Genomic DNA, 19,333 nt, shown 5'->3' with positions numbered 1-19,333 from the left:
TTCCACTTCATTCACACTAAAACTCACAATTAAAAGGTTCATGCAAGACTGCCCTCAACAACCAGACACGGAGACCGTATCCACTGCAGTGGCCTTCCCTTCTCATCAGATGTTAAACTGTTTGGGTCTCCAACTGAGAAACAGGAAAGGGTAAGGTTCCAGAGGGACATGTGCCTCTCTGTCTCCTTTGCTTCAACGAAAGCAATTCCTTTCCTTTGGGAGTTTAGTGCCTGCAGATTCTGTGACCTGGCTTAAACTAGTTTTTAAAATCATTGTCTGGGACCAAACAATGTTCAAGGTAATCTATTTAAGCACACATTGTTGGCCACACACAGCAACCATTTCATGCTAGCAGTCTGTGGGTCTCAGGGCTCTCTGAACTACTGTGATCCTTCTGTGTTAACCACATTTGAATTGCAGCTGCTTCAACTTTACTATGGAAGTTTGGAATTTAAAAATGACTGCCCCATCTGTAAATAATGTGTTAATATGTTTTAGCTTTAAAGTTACATTGTCACTCTGACCCAGTAACTTGAATCTTTAAATCTAGGTCATGATTCTCAGCCCTGTAGCTTTATTGGATGATTTTAGATTAATCATCAAATCTCTCCAAACTTCTCAGTTTCCTTTTCTCCCCCTTTGGAATTCAAATCATTTAAATATATCTGTTTCTAAATCTGATTTAGCAACATCTGAAATTAAAATATATCAATTAATCTCGAGACTATGGTAAGAATCAGAATCCTGAATCCTAAAACTTTGCAGTATGTTTTTAACTCCAAGATCTGCCCAATCCAGTGCAAAGTCATTTAAATACTCTGAATATTTTGAATTCCCTTTGATTCTAAATCCTGAGTTATATTTCAAACACAATAACATCACATACATGGAATGTGTCTTTTGTTCACACAAAAGAATAGCAGGTAATAAAACAGAAAATTCAGAAGAAACTCAGCAGGTCTGGAAGCATCTCTGTAGAGAGACAGAAAGAGAGTTAATATTTTAGAACGAAGAACAAAGAAAATTTACAGCACAGGAACAGGCCATACAGCCCTGCAAGCCTGTGCCAATCAAAATCCACTGTCTAAACTTATCGTCCAATTCCTAAGGATCTGTATCCCTCTGCTCCCCGCCTACTCATGCATCTGTCCAGACACACCTTAAATGAATCTACCGTGCCTGCCTCTACTACCTCTGCTGGCAACACATTCCAGGCACATACCACCCTCTGTGTAAAGTATTTTCCACATGTATCCCCCTTAAACCTTTCTCCTCTCACCTTGAACACCATGACCTCTCATTATTGAATCCCTCACCCTGGGGAAAAGCTTATCTCCATCCACACTGTCTAAACCCTTCATGGTTTTGTAGACCTCAATCAGGTACCCCCTCAATCTCCTTTTTTCTCATGAAAACAATCCTAAACTACTTCCATAACTAGTACTTTCCATCCCAGGCAACATCCTTGTAAACCTTCTCTGCACCCTCTCCAAAGCGTCCACATCCTTTTGGTAATGTGGCGACCAGAACTATACACAGTATTCTAAATGCGGCCCAACCAAAGTCTTGTACAATTTTAACATGACCTGCCAGCTCTTATACTCAACACCCTGTCCGATGAAGGCAAACATACCATATGCCTTCTTGACCACTCTATCCACCTGTGCAGCCACCTTCAGGGTACAATGGATCTGAATTCCAAATCTCTCTGCTCATCAACTTTGCCCAAGGCTCTTTCGTTTACAATATAGTTCGCCCTAGAATTAGACCTTCCAAAATGCATCACCTCACATTTGCCTGGTTGGAACTCCATCTTCCACTTCTCTGCCCAACTCTCTGGTCCATCTATATCCTCCTGTATTCTTTGACAGTACCCTATGCCTTCTGCTACTCCACCAATCTTCGTGTCATCTGAAAACTTACTGATCAGACCACCAATGCCCTCTTCCAGATTGTTTATGTATATCACAAACAATAGTGGCCCCAGCACTGATCCTGTGGAACAACCCTAGTCTCCTTTCTCCATTTCAAGAAACTCCCATCAACTATTGCTCTGTCTCCTGTTGCTCAACCAGTTCTTTATCCACCTAGCTAGAACACCCTGCACACTATGTGACTTCACCTTCTCCATTAGACTACCATGGGGAATCTTATCAAATGCCTTGCTAAAGTCCATGTATATGACATCCACAGCCCTTCCTTGATCTATCAACTTGGTCACTTCCTCAAAAAACTCTAATAAGTTGGTAAGGCATGATCTCCCCCGCACTAAACCATGTTGTCTATCACTGATAAGCCCATTCTCTTGCAAATATAAATAGATCCTATCCCTCAGTACCTTCTCCAGCAACTTTCCCTCCACTGACGTCAGGCTCACTGGTCTGTAGTTACCCGGAATATCCCTACGACCCATCTTGAACAGGGGGACAACATCAGCAACTCTCCAGTCCTCCGGCACTTTATCTGTGTTTAGGGATGCTACAAAGATATCTGTCAGAGTCCCAGCTATTTCCTCTCTTGCTTCCCTCAGCAACCAGGGATAGATCCCATCCGGTCCTGAGGATTTGAAAATGTGTTGCTGGAAAAGCGCAGCAGGTCAGGCAGCATCCAAGGAACAGGAGAATCGATGTTTCGGGCATAAGCCCTTCTTCAGGATTCCTGAAGAAGGGCTTATGCCCGAAACGTCGATTCTCCTGTTCCTTGGATGTTGCCTGACCTGCTGCGCTTTTCCAGCAACACATTTTCAGCTCTGATCTCCAGCATCTGCAGCCCTCACTTTGGTCCTGAGGATTTGTCAACCTTAATATCCCATAGCCTAATCAACACATCCTCCCTCCTTATGTCAACGTGATTCAGAGTAAACACACTTCTATCTCTAATCTCAGCATTCATCATGTCCCTCTCCTCAGTGAACACTGATGCAAAGTAATCATTGAGAATCTCACCCATTTTCTCAGGTTCGACACACAATCTTCCTTCTTTCCGTATCCTTTAGTGGACCAACCCTTTCTCTAGTTATCCTCTTGCTTCTTATATATGAATAAAAGGCCTTAGGATTCTCCTTAATTCTGCTTGCTAAAGTTATTTCATTATGACTTTTAGCCGCATGATTCCTAGTTTAAGATTGGTCCTACTCTCCCAATATTCCTCCAAGGCCTGTTCTGTTCTTAGCTGCCTCGACCTTATGTATGCTTCCCCTTTCCTCTTGGCTAGATGCACAATTTCTCCTGTCGTCCACAGTTCACAAATCTTGCCTTTCCTATCACTTGTTTTAAGTCTGAAATAACACTATTTCAGAAAACATTGAGCATTTTCTGTTTTTATTCCAGCTTTACAGCATCTGCAGTATTTTGCTGTTCTAAGAAGAGCAGATGCATTCGGGGAAGGTAAATAACAACTAAATAGCAAACTGCTTTAAGATGATTACAAAACAGGCCACATAATGCTAAACCATTTTTAAGCGATATAGACACTGGCCTGCAATCCACTCAATTCCAAAGGCTATTTGTCCAGTCTATCTCTTTCACTCAAGAATAGAACAAAAAAACTGTTTCAACACAGTATTAGAGATTCAGCAGCAGCTTTTCACAGTCAGTCTCTGGCAAATATTATGAACTTGTTGATAAATGTTCCTACTTCTGAAATGCACAGCCCCTTAAACCCAAGTTTTCATCTCATTCCCCAGGTACCTTAAGCCCTTCTTCTTATCCTTTGTCAGGGCAGAGTGATTCCCCTCATGAAGGGTCGACAGCAACAACCTATTCTCTTCTCTCTTTAAAACTGTGGGTCTCCACCTTTTGATCAATCAGGAAAGTGGCCATAAAGCTCTTATCCTTGTGTCAGTTTCCCTATTCCTAAAACTAGATTTCCAGTCTATTGGAAGTGGATGGGATTACAGATTCCTTTTCTAACATTCCAATGCCTTTTTTATCTGTCTTGGAAAGAAAGCTTTCTTTTTTCCCACTTGGTATCAACACACAATTGACACTCTCTTTTGCCATAACTTACCAGTAAAACTACTAATGATTCTGTTACATAATAAATGTCGTCCCTGGTAACATACTTAGAGACTGCAAATTCTGAGCCTTTCCTGCACAGCTTTGTTCCACCTCTGCTACAACCAAATGTCTCTTGCCTTTTTTCCCTCTTTCCTTGATGTGTTTGCATAATAAAGCATCAGGAACTGCATTTTCCCAGACCACTGATCTGTTCTACATTTCTGCATCATCCTGCTCTTCATTCACCTTTTCCTGTCTGCAGGAGATTCTCTGTCCTGTCAAATCTGGTATCCCAGTTATAATTCCAACTGTCTGTACTTTTCCTTCAACTGCTTAAACTTTGTTTGATAAGACTGCTTTGACTTTCTGTTTCTATGGATTATCTACTGTTCTGTTTCATGGAGAGGATTGTCCAAAGTCTCCACAATCTGGATCTAACCTAGAAACAAAAATAGAAACTGCTGGAGAAGCTCAGCAGGGCTGGCAGCATCTGTGGAGAACACCTGAGAAGAGTCACTCAACCCAAAACATTAACTCTGATTTCTCTCCACAGATGTTGCCAGACCTGCTGAGCTTTTCCAACCATTTCTATTTTTGTCTCTGATTTACTGCATCCTCAGTTCTTTCTGTTTTTATTTAGTATCCAACCTAGAATGCTTCTACCACCAAACAAAGTAAGCAATGCTTTCTCATCACCCAATCTCTCATTTTTGTTATATAATTGTCTAGTTGCTGCTTTTAACTTGCATAAAGTTAATACAACTTTGCTCAGACACACTTCACATCCATTCATGTTTACTAGCATCTAACACTGAGACTAAACACCAACATTGACACATCACAAGGACACATTTTCCTATTTTTTGTCTTTTTCACAGCATTCTAGACTCGGTGGTACTCCCAAGGTAACTTCTAACCTTTCCCTCACCCCTGTTTCTGTATCCCACCAGATTTTTTTGTGCATCCAATAGTTTCCCAGGATTCTAACCCTTTTGTTCCAGAATTTTGTTCTGTTATTCAAGCAAAATTTAGTTTATCCTCTGACAGGCTTCCAACTAAATGTATTGTTTCCAAACATTAAAGACTTTCCAGACAATAAAAATGTCAATAATCTCAGCAACCACCGCCATGTGTGACTTCTCCTTATTTCCACGGCTGTTTACCAGTCCTGTTTTGTAGTGATTCTGCCTTTCTCACACAATGGTTCTTGATCTACCTTTGGAGGTGCTGATTTAACAGAATCTACATGGTAGTTTTGGATACAGCACACTCTCCTTTTTCTTCTTCCATGCTACCATCTCCAACTTCGATCTAATTGGTAGTTCAGCTGGTTGCAAGACGAACAACCTGCCTATAGTGATAGATAAAGTTACTCCCATTCTTGGTATGTCTGATCATCCAACCTCCTGGTAATCAATAGCTCACCTTGTTTGCAATTCCAATTATCATAAAGCTTCAAATGGGACTCAAAATGGAGAAGGTTGCAGGTTCAAATAAGGCAAAGGTTTTATTTTGGCCTATGCATCTGGAGATAAAGCTTGATAGAAATTGTACAACAAATGAAAGTTTGTGTACCATTTGTCCCATGACCATAAACCATACAAGAGGATCACTGTATCGACGTCTCTTTAGAAGCTTGGACCAGTCACAATTGTGATAAATACTTTCCATTGTAAGGCTAGTCAAGCTAGTGCTATGTAACAAGTAAATCTCTGTTACATTGACAATTTTCTATTTTTATACGCATTATCGTGGTCATTTCTCTTCGTATAGCTAATGGCTCCTATATTCCCTATGTTCTCATCTTAGTTCCAGGGTATCTCTGCAGGAGTTCTTCAGGGTGGTGTCCTAGACCCAACCATCTTCAGCTGCTTCATTAATGACCTTCCCTCCAGCAGTTAAAGATTGGGATGTTCACTGATAGTTCCACAGTGTTCAGCAAAACTCACGACACGTCAGATACTAGAACAATCCCTGTCCAAATGTAGCAAGACCTGGAGAATATCTAGGTTAGGGATGCATAATAAATGCTGGCCCAGGCAGCAATACCCATATACCCTGAATGAATGTGTATTTCTGAATTAAACGTCCACTCAATATGCTTTATTTTAATCCTTAAAGCCTTAACCAAGTGTCACTCAACACTAACCTCCCAGCGCGCTATGTATCTATGTGCCCTTCTATGTCTATCCAGTTATTCAGATAATTTCTGTACTAATGGCTCTCATGACCGACAACAAATGGACTGAAGTGGTTCACGAAGGCAGCTCACCACCACCTTTTCAAGGACATCAAGGGATCACCTCGTCGGCAAATGATTGAAAGAAAGCCTTCCCACCATTCCACTGTCAGTCCCCCCAGTTGATGCCTGACATCCTTCGAGCCCAGTCTGTTGCTGCCACATAAGGTGTGATATTCAAACCTGTGGTGTGAAGGATCAAAGCTGTTCCAGAAAGTCCTGCAAGGCCACTTGCAGTGTCCCTTAGTGGATTTCAGAAGTTTTCCACCAGCCATTCTGCAGCTATTGTGGTTACACATGTCCACAACTTTTAGCACCTCTGGACTCTCAATACAGACATCAATATTGCTACAAAGCCCAATTTTACTGTCCGTGTTAAATAATAACAGTGCAACATTGAATAATGTCACATCAAGGACAAACAGTAAAAGATTAACAGCAAAGGTGCTTTATCTGAATGTATAAGTGTTCATAGCAAGTTTAATTAGCACAAATGGTGATAAATAGTTTTGATCTGATATCCATTCCGGAGATGTGATTGCTTTGTGAGCAAAGCTGAAAACTAAATATTCCAAGTTACTTTATTTTTAACATGTATAAATAAAGTGGATAGAAAGGGGTGGAGGTAGCCTTCATGAGGAAAGTCATGAGTGAGGATTTTGGCTCAGATCAGAAACAGTATGGATGAAGAAAAAAAGTCAGAAGGTGTCGTCTATAGGCCACCTACTGCTGAGGAGAGAAGTGGTCTATGTAACAAAAGCAGTGCAATAATTGTCAGCACATTTTCTCTTCATAAAATCTGAACAAACCAAAGTGGCAAAAGTCATTTGGAGGATAGATTCTCCTTTCGGCTATTGACTCTTTGTCCAGAATTTTCAAGAGCTTCTCAGTGAATGATATAGTACCATTTTTGTTAATATCAGGTCATTCACATGCAACTTTTTCCACCCAGGATGGTTTGTATGTGGAATGAACTGCCTGAGGAAGTGGTCGATGCAAATACAGTTACATCATTTAAAAGACATTTGGATAAGTTCATGAATAGAAAAGATTTAGAAGGATATAGGCCAATTATAGACAAGTGGGACTAATTCAGTTTGGGAAACATGACCGATATGGACAAGTTGGACTGAAGGGGTCTGTTTCAATGCTCTATGTTTCAGTACTCTATGACTCTATAATTCAGTTGAAGTGAACTTCCTATATTTATTATAGTAATGTATCGACAGAAGACAGCAGCTAACTCACACAAGTAGTGGAGTTAATTTGTGATGCTTTTCGGCTGTTTATTTTCTGTGACAGTTAAGATGTGCAGGAGAATTTGTGCATAAGTTCCTTTAAGTTCCAGAAACCAGCATAATTTGGGTATACTATAAATGAGAAAACTTTGATGCTTTTTCTCAGAATTTAGGAATAAGGGTCTCTTGTAATTTATCAATTTTTGCAGAGCTCTCCAGAAGTGTACTGATGTTTACAATGTTTGTGGGATAATGAATCAGTTTTCCAGGAAATGTTCTGAAAATGTATCTTCATTTTTTAAGGATTTCCTGAAATCATGACAATATACGCAATAGCTTCCCAACAAAGTTCTTAGGAATATTTTACACCTTGCAAGTGGATCCACATGAGTATTCCCATATTTACAATGGGGTCTTATGATTTCTTTGTTTATCAGAGGTACCTTCAAATTTCTCAGTATTTAACTGATTTATGGGAGGCATCAGTACTTATGAAAATTGTTGGGAATGTGACATGATCTACAAAGGTTTTTGACAACAGGTCAGTGCTTGGGGGAGTTGCCAGTAGTTTATTAATATCTACAGATAGGATTATCCCAATATTTACAAATGTTCTCTGCATAGAAAATTAGAGTGTGAGTATCACTGATTCACATGAGATAATAGGTTGAATTTAACGCCCATTGCAAGTCTGATAGTGGGTTGCATTTAGTCAGATAGTAGTGTGTAAAATGGAGGCCTCACCATCTTATGCCTCCTCTCTTGTTTAAGAATGCTTGCCCTGCTGTCAATTGGGGCCATTAACTGGGGAATTAATATCTCTTTGAAGGCTTCATTTTGATGATGCTGGTATTAACCTTGCTACAAGAAGCACACTACTCTTGGAGCATAACAAACAAACCTGTGCAATTATCTGTGGGCTCCCTCATTCAAAGACACCAAACATTGAGAAGGGTGGTGCTATTGAGAGTGACTTGTGCTGTAGACACCCTCTTAAGACAACAATCTCTTCTCGAGCCTCCATTTACAGATGGCTTGAGATGCAACCATGATACCAGGCCTGAAATGGGTATTGTAGCAGCAGATTTTTACTTTATTTTTTCTTTCATGGAATGAAAATATAACAGAAAATACCTGCATTTGTTGCCCATCCCTAATTGATCTTGAACAAAGAGGCTTAGAAAGTAGTCACCGAGCATAGTTAAGAATCACCCATATTGTTGTGAACCTGGAGGCATTAGCAGGACAGACCAAGTAAGCATGGCAGATTTACTCCCATAGAGGATATTAGAAAGGGTTTTGCAATAATGGCGGATAGTTATTTTGATCACCATGACTGAGATTATTAGTTGAATTTAAATTCCAACAGCTGCAGTGGAGGCATTTGAACCCATGCCATCAGTATTATCGTGGGTCTCTGGAATGCTAGTTCAGTGGTATTTTACCATGGATCAGAGAAAGGCCATGTTTAATCTTCCAAGTATGTGAAAAAACTGGCTGATCCTTTTTTATGAGTAACGATAGAAACATGCAAAAAATGTTTGAGAGGGTGAAGAATGAAAGGTGTTTCTCTCTTCCATCTCTTAACTTTTTTAATGTGAAATAAACTTTAGCAGAGCAATCCAATTCATTGTTATATCTTGATATGTATCAATAAGAGGAATTCTCCCCTTCCCAAATACTGGGAGTAAATGGAATTTTAATATGCATCTCGTTGTACTATGCATGACATGAAGGTACTAAGGTTACCAAGGGAAACATTGTATTTATATAATGTCTTGTCATGTCTGTAAAAAAAAAACTTATTGAGGTGCTTTGAAATGCAGTCAAACTTGTTCTTTAACTGATTGTAACAGCATATTTATGCACAAATTGAGGCAAGTGACAAGTTAAAACATTGGTTTAGCTCCGGCAAGATTTCTTTTCTACAATTCTGGGCACCACAATTTAGGAAGGATGAAAAGGCATTAAAGAGAAGGCAGAAAAGATTCATGAAAATAATTCCAGGGATGACGAACTTCAGACACATGGATTGGAAAAGCTTGTCTGTTCTCCTCAGGGAAAAAAGAATTAAAAGGAAATATGATAACATCAGAGGGGCCTCAGCAGAGTAGACCAGGGGAATTGTTTGTGTTGCAAGATCAAGACTTGAGGGCACTGATTTAAGTTCACTGGCAAAAGGATTAATGGAGACATGAAGAAAACCGTTTATTTTAATGCAGTAAATGGTGAGAGTCTGGAACACACAGTATTGTGAAGGTAGATTCAATTATAGATTCAAAGAAGAATTGAACATTTATCTTAAGAAAAAAACTTATGTGACTAAAGGGAAAAAGCAAGACTGTGAGATCAGATGAGAGCGCTTTTGCAGAGAGCTGGTATGGATATAATAGACAGAATGACTTCCTGCAATACTGTAACCAAAAATTAAATTGTTGGCTTAGGTCAAGTTTTGGATTTCTTTTCTAAATGCTATGGACATCAAAATTAGCAGGCAGGACCCCAGCTTTACATTACTTTCAAAAGACAGCATCTTAAACAATCCAGTACTCCTCAGTATTGACAGTTTAGCTCAATATCGGGAGTAGGATTTAAACCCATGACCTACTGGCTCAGAGACAAAGGGTAGAATTGTCATTCTTGATTACAATAATGGGCAGAAATGCAGGCCAGGAGCTCAGAAAGGCTATTGGATGCCCTCTGAGTGAAATTTTGGAATAGGCAGCCCAATTAAGTGGCCACTGTTCAGCACCCCACACCATTCAGAATGGTGAATAAGCTCCTGAACCTGGAGTGCTAATAGGGCATCATCCAGCACTGTAATATTGACAACACGACTTTCCCAGCTGGGCCCTGCTGAGATCTTCCATACCCAGTCACCAGCCACAAATAATGTATGTAAGAAAAGTACAAAGTTAGGGCTGTCAGACAGGAGGTGCAAAGACCACTATCCCGGTATGGGCAAAATTACGACATCTTCTACACTCTTCTCTCCAAAGGTGTCCAGTTAAGGTTTAACAAATGGCTTCCAGCATGGCATTAGCTGAAAGAGCTAAAATATTACTTGGCAGAAGTGATGAAGGAGAAGGTGACCCTCAGACAAAGAGTCATAGAGGTGTACAGCATGGAAACAGACCCTTCGGTCCAACATGTCCATGCTGACTAGATCTATTAAATTGATCTAGTCCCATTTGCCAGCATTAGATCAATATCCCTTTTAACCCTGCATCTGACAAGAATGTTGCATAGGGCTGCTATAGGTCATTAAGGAGGCACGTTTGGGACTATAATGTGAGAAAAGGCCCTACAGAGAAAAAGCCTCCATGAAGCTCGATGAAAGGTGATACTTCAGTTTATTATAAGTAGAATCAGCACCCCCATTTTTATTAATGTGTTCAATGGTCTGCAGTTGTGTAGGAATCTAATTGGAGACAATGGCTGACAGAGGAGAAAAATTGAAATGGCAGGATCTTGGGTAACTGTTGTGTGTCAATTGATTAGAAATTTGAAGAAGTCTCTGACAAATGGTAAAATACTAGCCCCATTAAAAAAAAGTCCATTATCGGGCGCTTGGAGGCATGTGTCAGTCCTTGTTAGGTTACAGCCTGATCTTCATATGGAAGAAGACCTTCCTCACACTTCAGCTATTGAGCACAAAGCTGCCTCCACAAGTTACACGGATCAACATGCTCCATGTTATCCATCTGTTAGTCCTCGGGGAGCAGTGCAATGTCCGTACCTGGCACAGATTGAATGTTTTTCCTGTCTTTTTGGTTTGTGCATCATAATCTAACTTTTTGCTTCCTCATAAACTGAATAAACTAATTCACAATCACTTAAGCTCTTGACAGCCTCTTTAGGGTGGTCCTGATACTTTGAACTTTTATAGCTGAAAAGATTGAACTGAATTGAATTGAATTTATTGTCACATGTACCAAGGCACAGTGAAAAACTTTGTCCTGCGAGCAATACAGGCAGATCACATAGTTAAGTTGCATGGATAAGTAAATAATAGGTAAATAGTGGCAAAAACAAAAACATAGGTACAGGAGTTACCTCAAATTGTCCAGACTGATACTTAACCCTTGACCATCAACACAGAAATAGATTACTGTATTGGTGTAATGACATGTTTTATGCATTCATGAGAAATGGGTTTCACTGGTTACGCCAACACCTACTGCTGTTTTTTTTTGGGTGCTTGCTGCATGCAAAATGCCTCTGTGTTTCTACATCACAACAGTGAGTACCATTTCAAGAGCACCTCACTGGTTGTAAAATGTTCTGGGACAGCTGTGGTCATGAATGATACTATATAAATGCAAATATTTCTATCTTTGCTGAAAGAATTGATGTTCTTCCCAAGGAAACAGATTCTATCAACAGCTGCTGCACCCAAAATTCTGAACCTTCACATCCAACACTCTCAGTAGGGTATGTATATAAGAGTAGCTTTATTGTGTACAAATGAGCTGAACTTGTCAAGTAACATACAATTGCCCCAGTCTTTTGAATTATAGTGTCAGTCTCATTACCGAATATAGACTAAAATAATATTCACAACTTTTCAGTAAAAATATAGACATACTTCATTACATTTTAGAATTGAACAAAACTGAAATTTCTGCCTCTTGCTGTTCAAACTTAGTTTATTTTAAGGCAATCAATACAATGTGGTATGTTGACTTTGTATATTATTATGTTAAATAGTTCCTGAGAATCTGTAAGCAAGCCATTTGTTTACAAAGACCTGATGCTCTGCCAACTTAACAAGGGAAAGCAGAGAGTACCTACTGGCTTTCTTCATTGGAATTGATGAAGAATATGAGTGGGCCATGCAAAGTCAATACAAGTTTACAAAATGCGATAAGAGCAATGTTCTACAAATAAACATCTCCACCTTCCTACAATTTATCATTTTTTGATCAATTCCATATTTTAATGACAGAGATCACCAATACTGCCTTTTCTTCACTACTATGGCAACTTGCATTTTTGCAATACTTCTAACATACTAATACATCACAAGGTGCTTCAAGGCATTGTTGCTAAAGTCAGACATTTTTTGAGCTGGTTCAAGCTTCACTTTGTTTTCTTCAGAGTTTGACTGTGAACTTTTCCCTTGGCCCTATTCTGTAAGTTTGTGAATCACTTTCATAAGGAATGGTAACCTTCTGGGGCTTTGCTGAACTCTCACTTTTTTCAGCAAGCTGGTTATGCTACCATCACTGTTACCTTGGGCAGTTTGATCGAATGCTTCACCATGAAGTGGCGGGTGGATTCACTTAGGAACAATGGAACTTCCACCCCTCAGCAAGAGGAAGCTCTCCCCTTTAGAGTTGCTGGCCAATCAAATTGGTTGGCAGACACAAGAGCTTGGTAATGAGTGGCACTGGGAGTGCAAACAGTCTCATAGAGATGGCTCAATGGATCCTTAGAGAGGTATGTTGGGGTTATTGTGTGGGAATGTTTGGCCAACTTCAGGAGTATTGGTTGGATGGGTTTTAGAGAAACAAGGTTGAGGAGGAAGGGTAGGTAGTATCTTTGGAGGGTATCCTGACACATGAAGCCACCCATTCCAAACCCCATCACACCCTACCACAATGACCATTCAAGATTCAAGAACAGCTGCTTCCCTGCTGTCATCAGACTAAAGAATGGACCTCTCATTTTAGATTTGCTTTTCATCGACACCTTCTCTGTAGCTTTAACACCATATTCTAAATTATTTTACCCTGTTGTACTTACGTATGATATGATTCGTCTGGATAGCTTGCAAAACAATGTTTTTCACTATATCTTGGTACATGTGACAATAATAAGTAAAATCAAATATCTCTTTCCTTTCTGTCCACTCCTGCCTGATTACTCAGGTTGCTAAGTCCAACTGGACCTATTACTGGAGATGTTAGCAGTTGATCAATCATCCCACTCATACAAATTGTTTTTCATTCACTTTGTGCAGTATCTTTATAACTGGTAAATGAAAGCGTTGAAAGAAATTGAAAAGTAAAACAAGGTTATGTTCCATATGGTTGTTTTCTCTCATAGCAGTGTTCCAGGCTGTTCAATTCCTGGAGATCCCAGATCAATCCTGGAGAGGTGGCAACTCGACTGCTCATTTCAATTATCTTATGGCAGAGGCAGTGTATTAGTCAGGTCAATAGGGTTGTTAATAAGCTGAACTGACCATTAATTAATCACTTAATGTAAACTGATCATTTCAGTACCCACCCAGCTTTCATATTATAAAGGCTGGAGGGCAAAGTGTCTCAGCACAGAAAAAGGACATTTGGCCCATTGAGTCTGCACCAATCAAAAGTAAGCACCTTCCATATTACGGAGGAGGAGCTGCTGATGTCTTAAAACGCATAAAAGTGGATAAATCCCCAGTACCTGATCAGGTGTACCCTAGAACTCTGTGGGAAGCTAGGGACGTGATTGCTGGGACCCTTGCTGAGATATTTGTATCATCGATAGTCACAGCTGAGGTGCTGGAAAACGGGAGGTTGGCCAACATGCTACTTAAAAAAGGTGGTAAGTAAAAGCCAGGGAACTGTAGATCAGTGACCCTGACATCAGTGGTGGGCAAGTTGTTGGAGAGAATCCTGAGGGACAGGATTTACATGTATTTCGAAAGGCAAGGACTGATTAGGGATAGTCAACATGGCTTTGTGCATGGGAAATCATGTCTCACAAACTATTGAGTTCTTTGAAGAAGTAACAAAGAGGATTGATGAGGGCACAGCAGTGGACGTGATCATATGGACTTCAATAAGGTATTCAACAAGTTTCCCCATGGGAGACTGATTAGCAAGGTTAGATCTCATGGAACACAGGGAGAACTAGCCATTTGGATACAGAACTGGCTCGAAAGTAGAAGACCGAGGGAGGTGGTGGAGTGTTGCTTTTCGGACTAGAGGACTGTGACCAGTGGTGTGCCACAAGATCAGTGCTGGGTCCACTACTTTTTGTCATTTATATGAATGACTTGGATGTGAACTTAGAAGGTATAGTTAGTAAGTTTGCAGATGACGCCAAAATAGGAGGTGTAGTAGACAGTGAAGAAGGTTACCTCAGAGTACAACAGCATCTTGATCAGATGGGCCAATGAGCTGGTTGGCAGATGGAGTTTAATTTAGATAAATGTGAGGTGCTGCATTTTGGAAAGAAAAATCAGGGCAGGACTTATACACTTAATGGTAAGGTCCTGGTGAGTGCTGCTGAACAAAAAGACCTTGGAGCGCAGGTTCATAGTTCCGTGAAAGTGGAGTCGCAGGTAGATAGGATAGTGAAGGAGGTATTTGATATGCTTTCCTTTATTGGACAGAGCATTGGGTATAGGAGTCGAGTGGTCATGTTGCGGCTGTACAGGACATTGGTTAGGCCACTTTTGGAATATTGTGTGCAATTCTGATCTCCCTCCTATTGGAAAGATGTTGTAAAACTTGAAAGGGTTCAGAAAAGATTTACAAGGATGTTGCCAGGGTTGGAGGATTTGAGCTGTAAAGAGAGAGGCTGATTAGGCTGGGGCTGTTTTCCCTGGAGCTTCAGAGGCAGAGAGATGACCTTACAGAAGTTTATAAAATCATGAGGGGCATGGGTAGGGTAAATAGACAAGGTCTTATCCTGGGGTGGTGTAGTCCAGAACTAGAAGCCATAGGTTTATGGTGAGAGGGGGAAAAATTTGAAAGGGACCTAAGGGGCAACTTTTTCACGCAGAGGGTGGTGCATATATGGATTGAGCTGCCAGAGAAAGTGGTGGAGGCTGGTACAATTACAACAATGAAAAAGCATCTGGATGGGTATATAAATAGGAAGGGTTTAGAGGGATAAATTAGATTAGGATATTTGGTCAGCATGGACGAGTTGGACCGAAAGGTCTGTTTCCGTGCTGTGCATCTCTTTGATTCTACTATTCTATTTCAAAGTGGTGGGCTATCCTGCTCGAGTTGGTTAATGGGCCTCCAACTGCTGAAAACCCACCCGGCAGGGCTACAGACAGCCCAAGCGAGATGAGCACATTCATACTGCACAGAGAAATAAATCTGCATTCTCCTTGTCTTTATGGTTGTGTCCCATCATATGATAAAATCACTTGCTGGATAATTTGGAATTTGACAGATAACATTCCTGTGGAACACTGAGATGTTTTACTACATTACAGATGCTGCATCAGTGCATGTTGTTATTGATATATATACAATGCAACCCTGCATACATTTAGACACTCCTGTTGCAAAATATAAATATTTTTCTGCACCTACTTCTAAACAAAGTAGTTTAAAATTATGATATTGGGGTTGCTCAAAATAACCAAAATATAAAAAGATAAGGGAGCAGCCAGGAGTATAAGATTAAATTAGATGATTTACATGGAGAAGAACATCAAAATCTTAATGGGCCTTATGCCTGTTTCTGTGCTTTAAGAATCTATCATTCTGTGGTAACTGTTGTCAGGAAATATGATGTCCAGTAATCACACATTTAATGAAATATTGGCTGGTTTATGAAATTTGCTCTCTATATACGTATAACATACAATATACTATGCACCCTAGTCAAAGAGTGTAGCACTGGAAAAGCACAGCAGGTCAGGCAGCATCTGAGGAGCAGTAGAATTGATGTTTCGGGCATAAGCCCTTCATCGGGAATGCTGATAAAGGGTTTATGCCCAAAATGACGATTCTCCTGCTCCTCACATGCTACCTGACCTGCGTCCTTTTCCAGTGCGACACCTTTTGACTCTAATCTCCAGCATCTGCAGTCTTCATTTCTCCTCTCCCGTACACCCTCCTTATTAATGTTAAAACCTTTCCCATAACATTGATTTCAGAGAGACAATAAAGTTATAAAGTGACATATCATCCAACACACCATAAACAATACCACAGGGAACTTGCTAGTAGTTTGTAATAAAAGGTGATTTTCTTTTTGAATCAGGTGGTATTTTGGAAGCCTATCAAGAGCCAATGCAGAAAAATTGCTGCAATCTGCAGAAAATCAAAATGGAACTTTCCTGGTTCGTAGAAGTGAGACTACTAACAGTGATTTTTCAATATCAGGTATGCAAAACATGGTCAAGTGTAAATCAAAGCTTTGATAAAAATTAACTTGTAATTAGTAGTTTAATGGGTTATTGCCGATGTGCGTTGGTATTCACCTTTGGAAACCAGCTTACACTTTTGCGGGATTTCCAATCCTAACAGCACTGTGGGTATGTTGATCCCCTATGGACTGTAACAGTTCAAAAAGACAAATAGAGATACACAATAGATACACAATAAATGGTGCCCTGGCCAGGATTGGCCATGTCCCAAAAACAATTTCTTTTTAAGTCTCTGATTTGGTCCAGCTAATGACAGAAACTATCAGCCAGAATTCTTATTTCTGACTGCTGGGAGGTGACCCCAGCTGGAATGAGAATTTGTTTTACATTACAGCAGAGTTGGTGTCTGGTTATAAAGTTGCTTTATTGAATGACCAAGTCTGCATGCTAATTTATAATCCATGGAGCCTTCACCTGGTGCATGTCTGTAAAATAATGGCACCTCAAACTCTGTTAACTATTGCAGAAATGTTAGAAAAGATCTTCATTGTGCTATCAGAGGTGACAAATTCTCATTTCGTACAGCAGCATCTGTGCAGTTGACTCCAATACTTAGTGTCAATTCACTGGTTTTCAATTTGATTTCAGGCAAAATCAGATGGTTGAAAAGCATATGGGGAATGGAAACAGACACTTGTGTGCATCCTAAAAATGTTTTCTGAACCCTTTCAAGTTTCACAAATCCTTCCAACAGGAAGGAGACCAGAATTGCATGCAATATTCCAACAGTGGCCTAACCAATGTCCTGTACATCTGCAACATGACATCCCAACTCCTGTACTCAATACTCTGACCAATAAAGGAAAGCATATCAAACGCCTTCTTCACTATCCTAAATACAGGCACTTCCTCCCTCAACTACATTGTGGGCCTACCTACACAAAATAAAATGCAGCGGTTAAGAAGGCATCTCTCCACCACCACCTCAAGGGTAACCACGAACAGCCCAGGCAATAAACTCTACTTCCCGTGAATGAATTTTTAAAAATCCAGATGAACAGGAGCATTAGCACAGAGGAGAAGTGTCAGGGAAGTCAGCCACTTTGAATCTGGCCTACTGAAAGGCAGTGACAAGTCCCATCTAAGAATCTAGGTCTAGTTTGTGACAAAGACCCCCAGTATTTTGATACATTTTGAAAGGCTTATTAAGAAAGTGTTTGGCCACAAGTAACAGTCACTAGCTAAACTTTGCAGTAATCTTCACTTTGGGAGATGCCTGAAGTGCTGGCTTCATGGTGGAAGCACCTGCCTAATTTTAGTTCGTCTCAGAAGGACAATCAGGATCAAAAACTCAAGGGCCTTTCAAGGCTATAATTTAAATCTAGGTAAAGGGAAATGATGCATAATGTATATTCAAAAGCAGATAGTTTCATATTTAATCATTCAATGGGGGGGTAAAAAGCCATTTGATTAACCATAAGTTTAGTATGCCCCTGCTTTCTCAAGTGGTACTAACTTGGTAACTCAATTAAACATTATGATTATGGCTAGTTCTCCAAATTGTGCTATGCTTCAATTTTGCAGTAAAAATGAATTCCATGTGAACTAGACCATAAGAGGTGCAGAATTAAGCCATTTGGTCCATTGAGTCTGCTCCACCATTCAATCATGATATGCAGATATATTTAGTGGGTTTAGTTCCCACGTAAGTGTTATATATTTTGGCCCTATTTTATTATTGTCACTTGAAACTTTTACATCTTACAACATGAACTGATTGTTGTACATTTTCAATGATGTGATTGCATTATCTCAGCTTAGGGAATGGTGAGATCAATATCATGAATTAAACTAAGGGCCAATGAGGAGGAAGACAGTAAATAGGAAGCTATAGGACAGTTAGCCCTTGATATGGTGAGTTAAGAATGTATTGGAATTTAACTTTCCTTCCTTGAATAACAATGTTACTTTGCTACCTTCCAATCATCTAGAACGGTTCTAGAATCCAGCCTATTTTGGAAGACCACAACAATGCATCCATTATCTGTACAACCACCTCTTCTAAATCCCTTTGATATTAACCATCATGTACAAGTGGATTTTTCTGCTCTTAGTTCCACTTTTTTTGTCTCATATATTTTCTCTAATGATATGAACAATATGATCCTGCCTGTTGAGAGAGTGTAATAACACCATGGCAAGTTTACACTATAAAAGGTAAAAGTTTACAATGAAAATATTAAAATGGATTAACAAAAGTATGGACAGAATGTATCACATTAAATTAGATGTTGAATTATATACTGATGTTTCAACAATGCCCTTCAAACATTGCATTGTAGTTGGGTAGCAACATTGTGGTTTTACACAAAGGAAATTGTGACTTAAAGTTCACCCCCTCTCATCTTTTATTGTTTCTCCTCTCCATAATGCTTTATTTTTATTTGCTTTTTGCTGTGTTCACTGTTGCCTCTGACTTTTCCTTCATTCTTTCTAGTGGGGGATTGTAGCTGGTGGGGCATTGATTTAATGGGAGATGGATTCCCAAATGACTGCACTTTTGATGCACTGTTTGAGGTTTATGAAGCCTTTTCCATTACATTTCCCAGCCACTTGCGTTTTCACCTCAGCTGTTTTTCTCACAGTGTACTTCATTCTTTCTTCTTTCCAATTCCCATCATCATTCCTATTAAGTATTCATTCCTGTCCTTCTTATGTTTTGAACTATCAACCAGAGTATGTTTCCCAGTAATCCATTATCTCCCTGTTAATCTTTAAGTTATTTCATATGTAGTCCTCCTGCCAAGGG

At 39.8% G+C, this 19,333-nt stretch overlaps 1 protein-coding gene and 1 long non-coding RNA gene across 4 annotated transcripts in view; one reads left to right on the top strand and one right to left on the bottom strand.

The window, feature by feature from the left end:
* Positions 1-19,333, top strand: part of LOC122560146 (tyrosine-protein kinase SRK3-like) — a 67,300-nt gene that overhangs the window by 12,517 nt on the left and 35,450 nt on the right. Inside the window, exons 2-3 of one of the 2 annotated variants that reach the window (XM_043710453.1) lie at positions 3,330-3,386; positions 16,419-16,540. In XM_043710453.1, the coding sequence (XP_043566388.1) occupies positions 3,330-3,386; positions 16,419-16,540 (179 nt within the window). The remainder of the gene's footprint in view (positions 1-3,329; positions 3,387-16,418; positions 16,541-19,333) is intronic. The other variant, XM_043710454.1, reaches the window with a different exon arrangement.
* Positions 1-19,333, bottom strand: part of LOC122560149 — a 199,581-nt gene that overhangs the window by 166,706 nt on the left and 13,542 nt on the right. The gene's annotated exons all lie outside the window — the stretch shown is intronic.

This window comes from Chiloscyllium plagiosum, chromosome 20 (assembly GCF_004010195.1).
Source record: "Chiloscyllium plagiosum isolate BGI_BamShark_2017 chromosome 20, ASM401019v2, whole genome shotgun sequence".
Classification (NCBI taxonomy): Eukaryota; Metazoa; Chordata; class Chondrichthyes; order Orectolobiformes; family Hemiscylliidae; genus Chiloscyllium; species Chiloscyllium plagiosum.
This window is presented reverse-complemented; position numbering and strand designations above follow the sequence as displayed.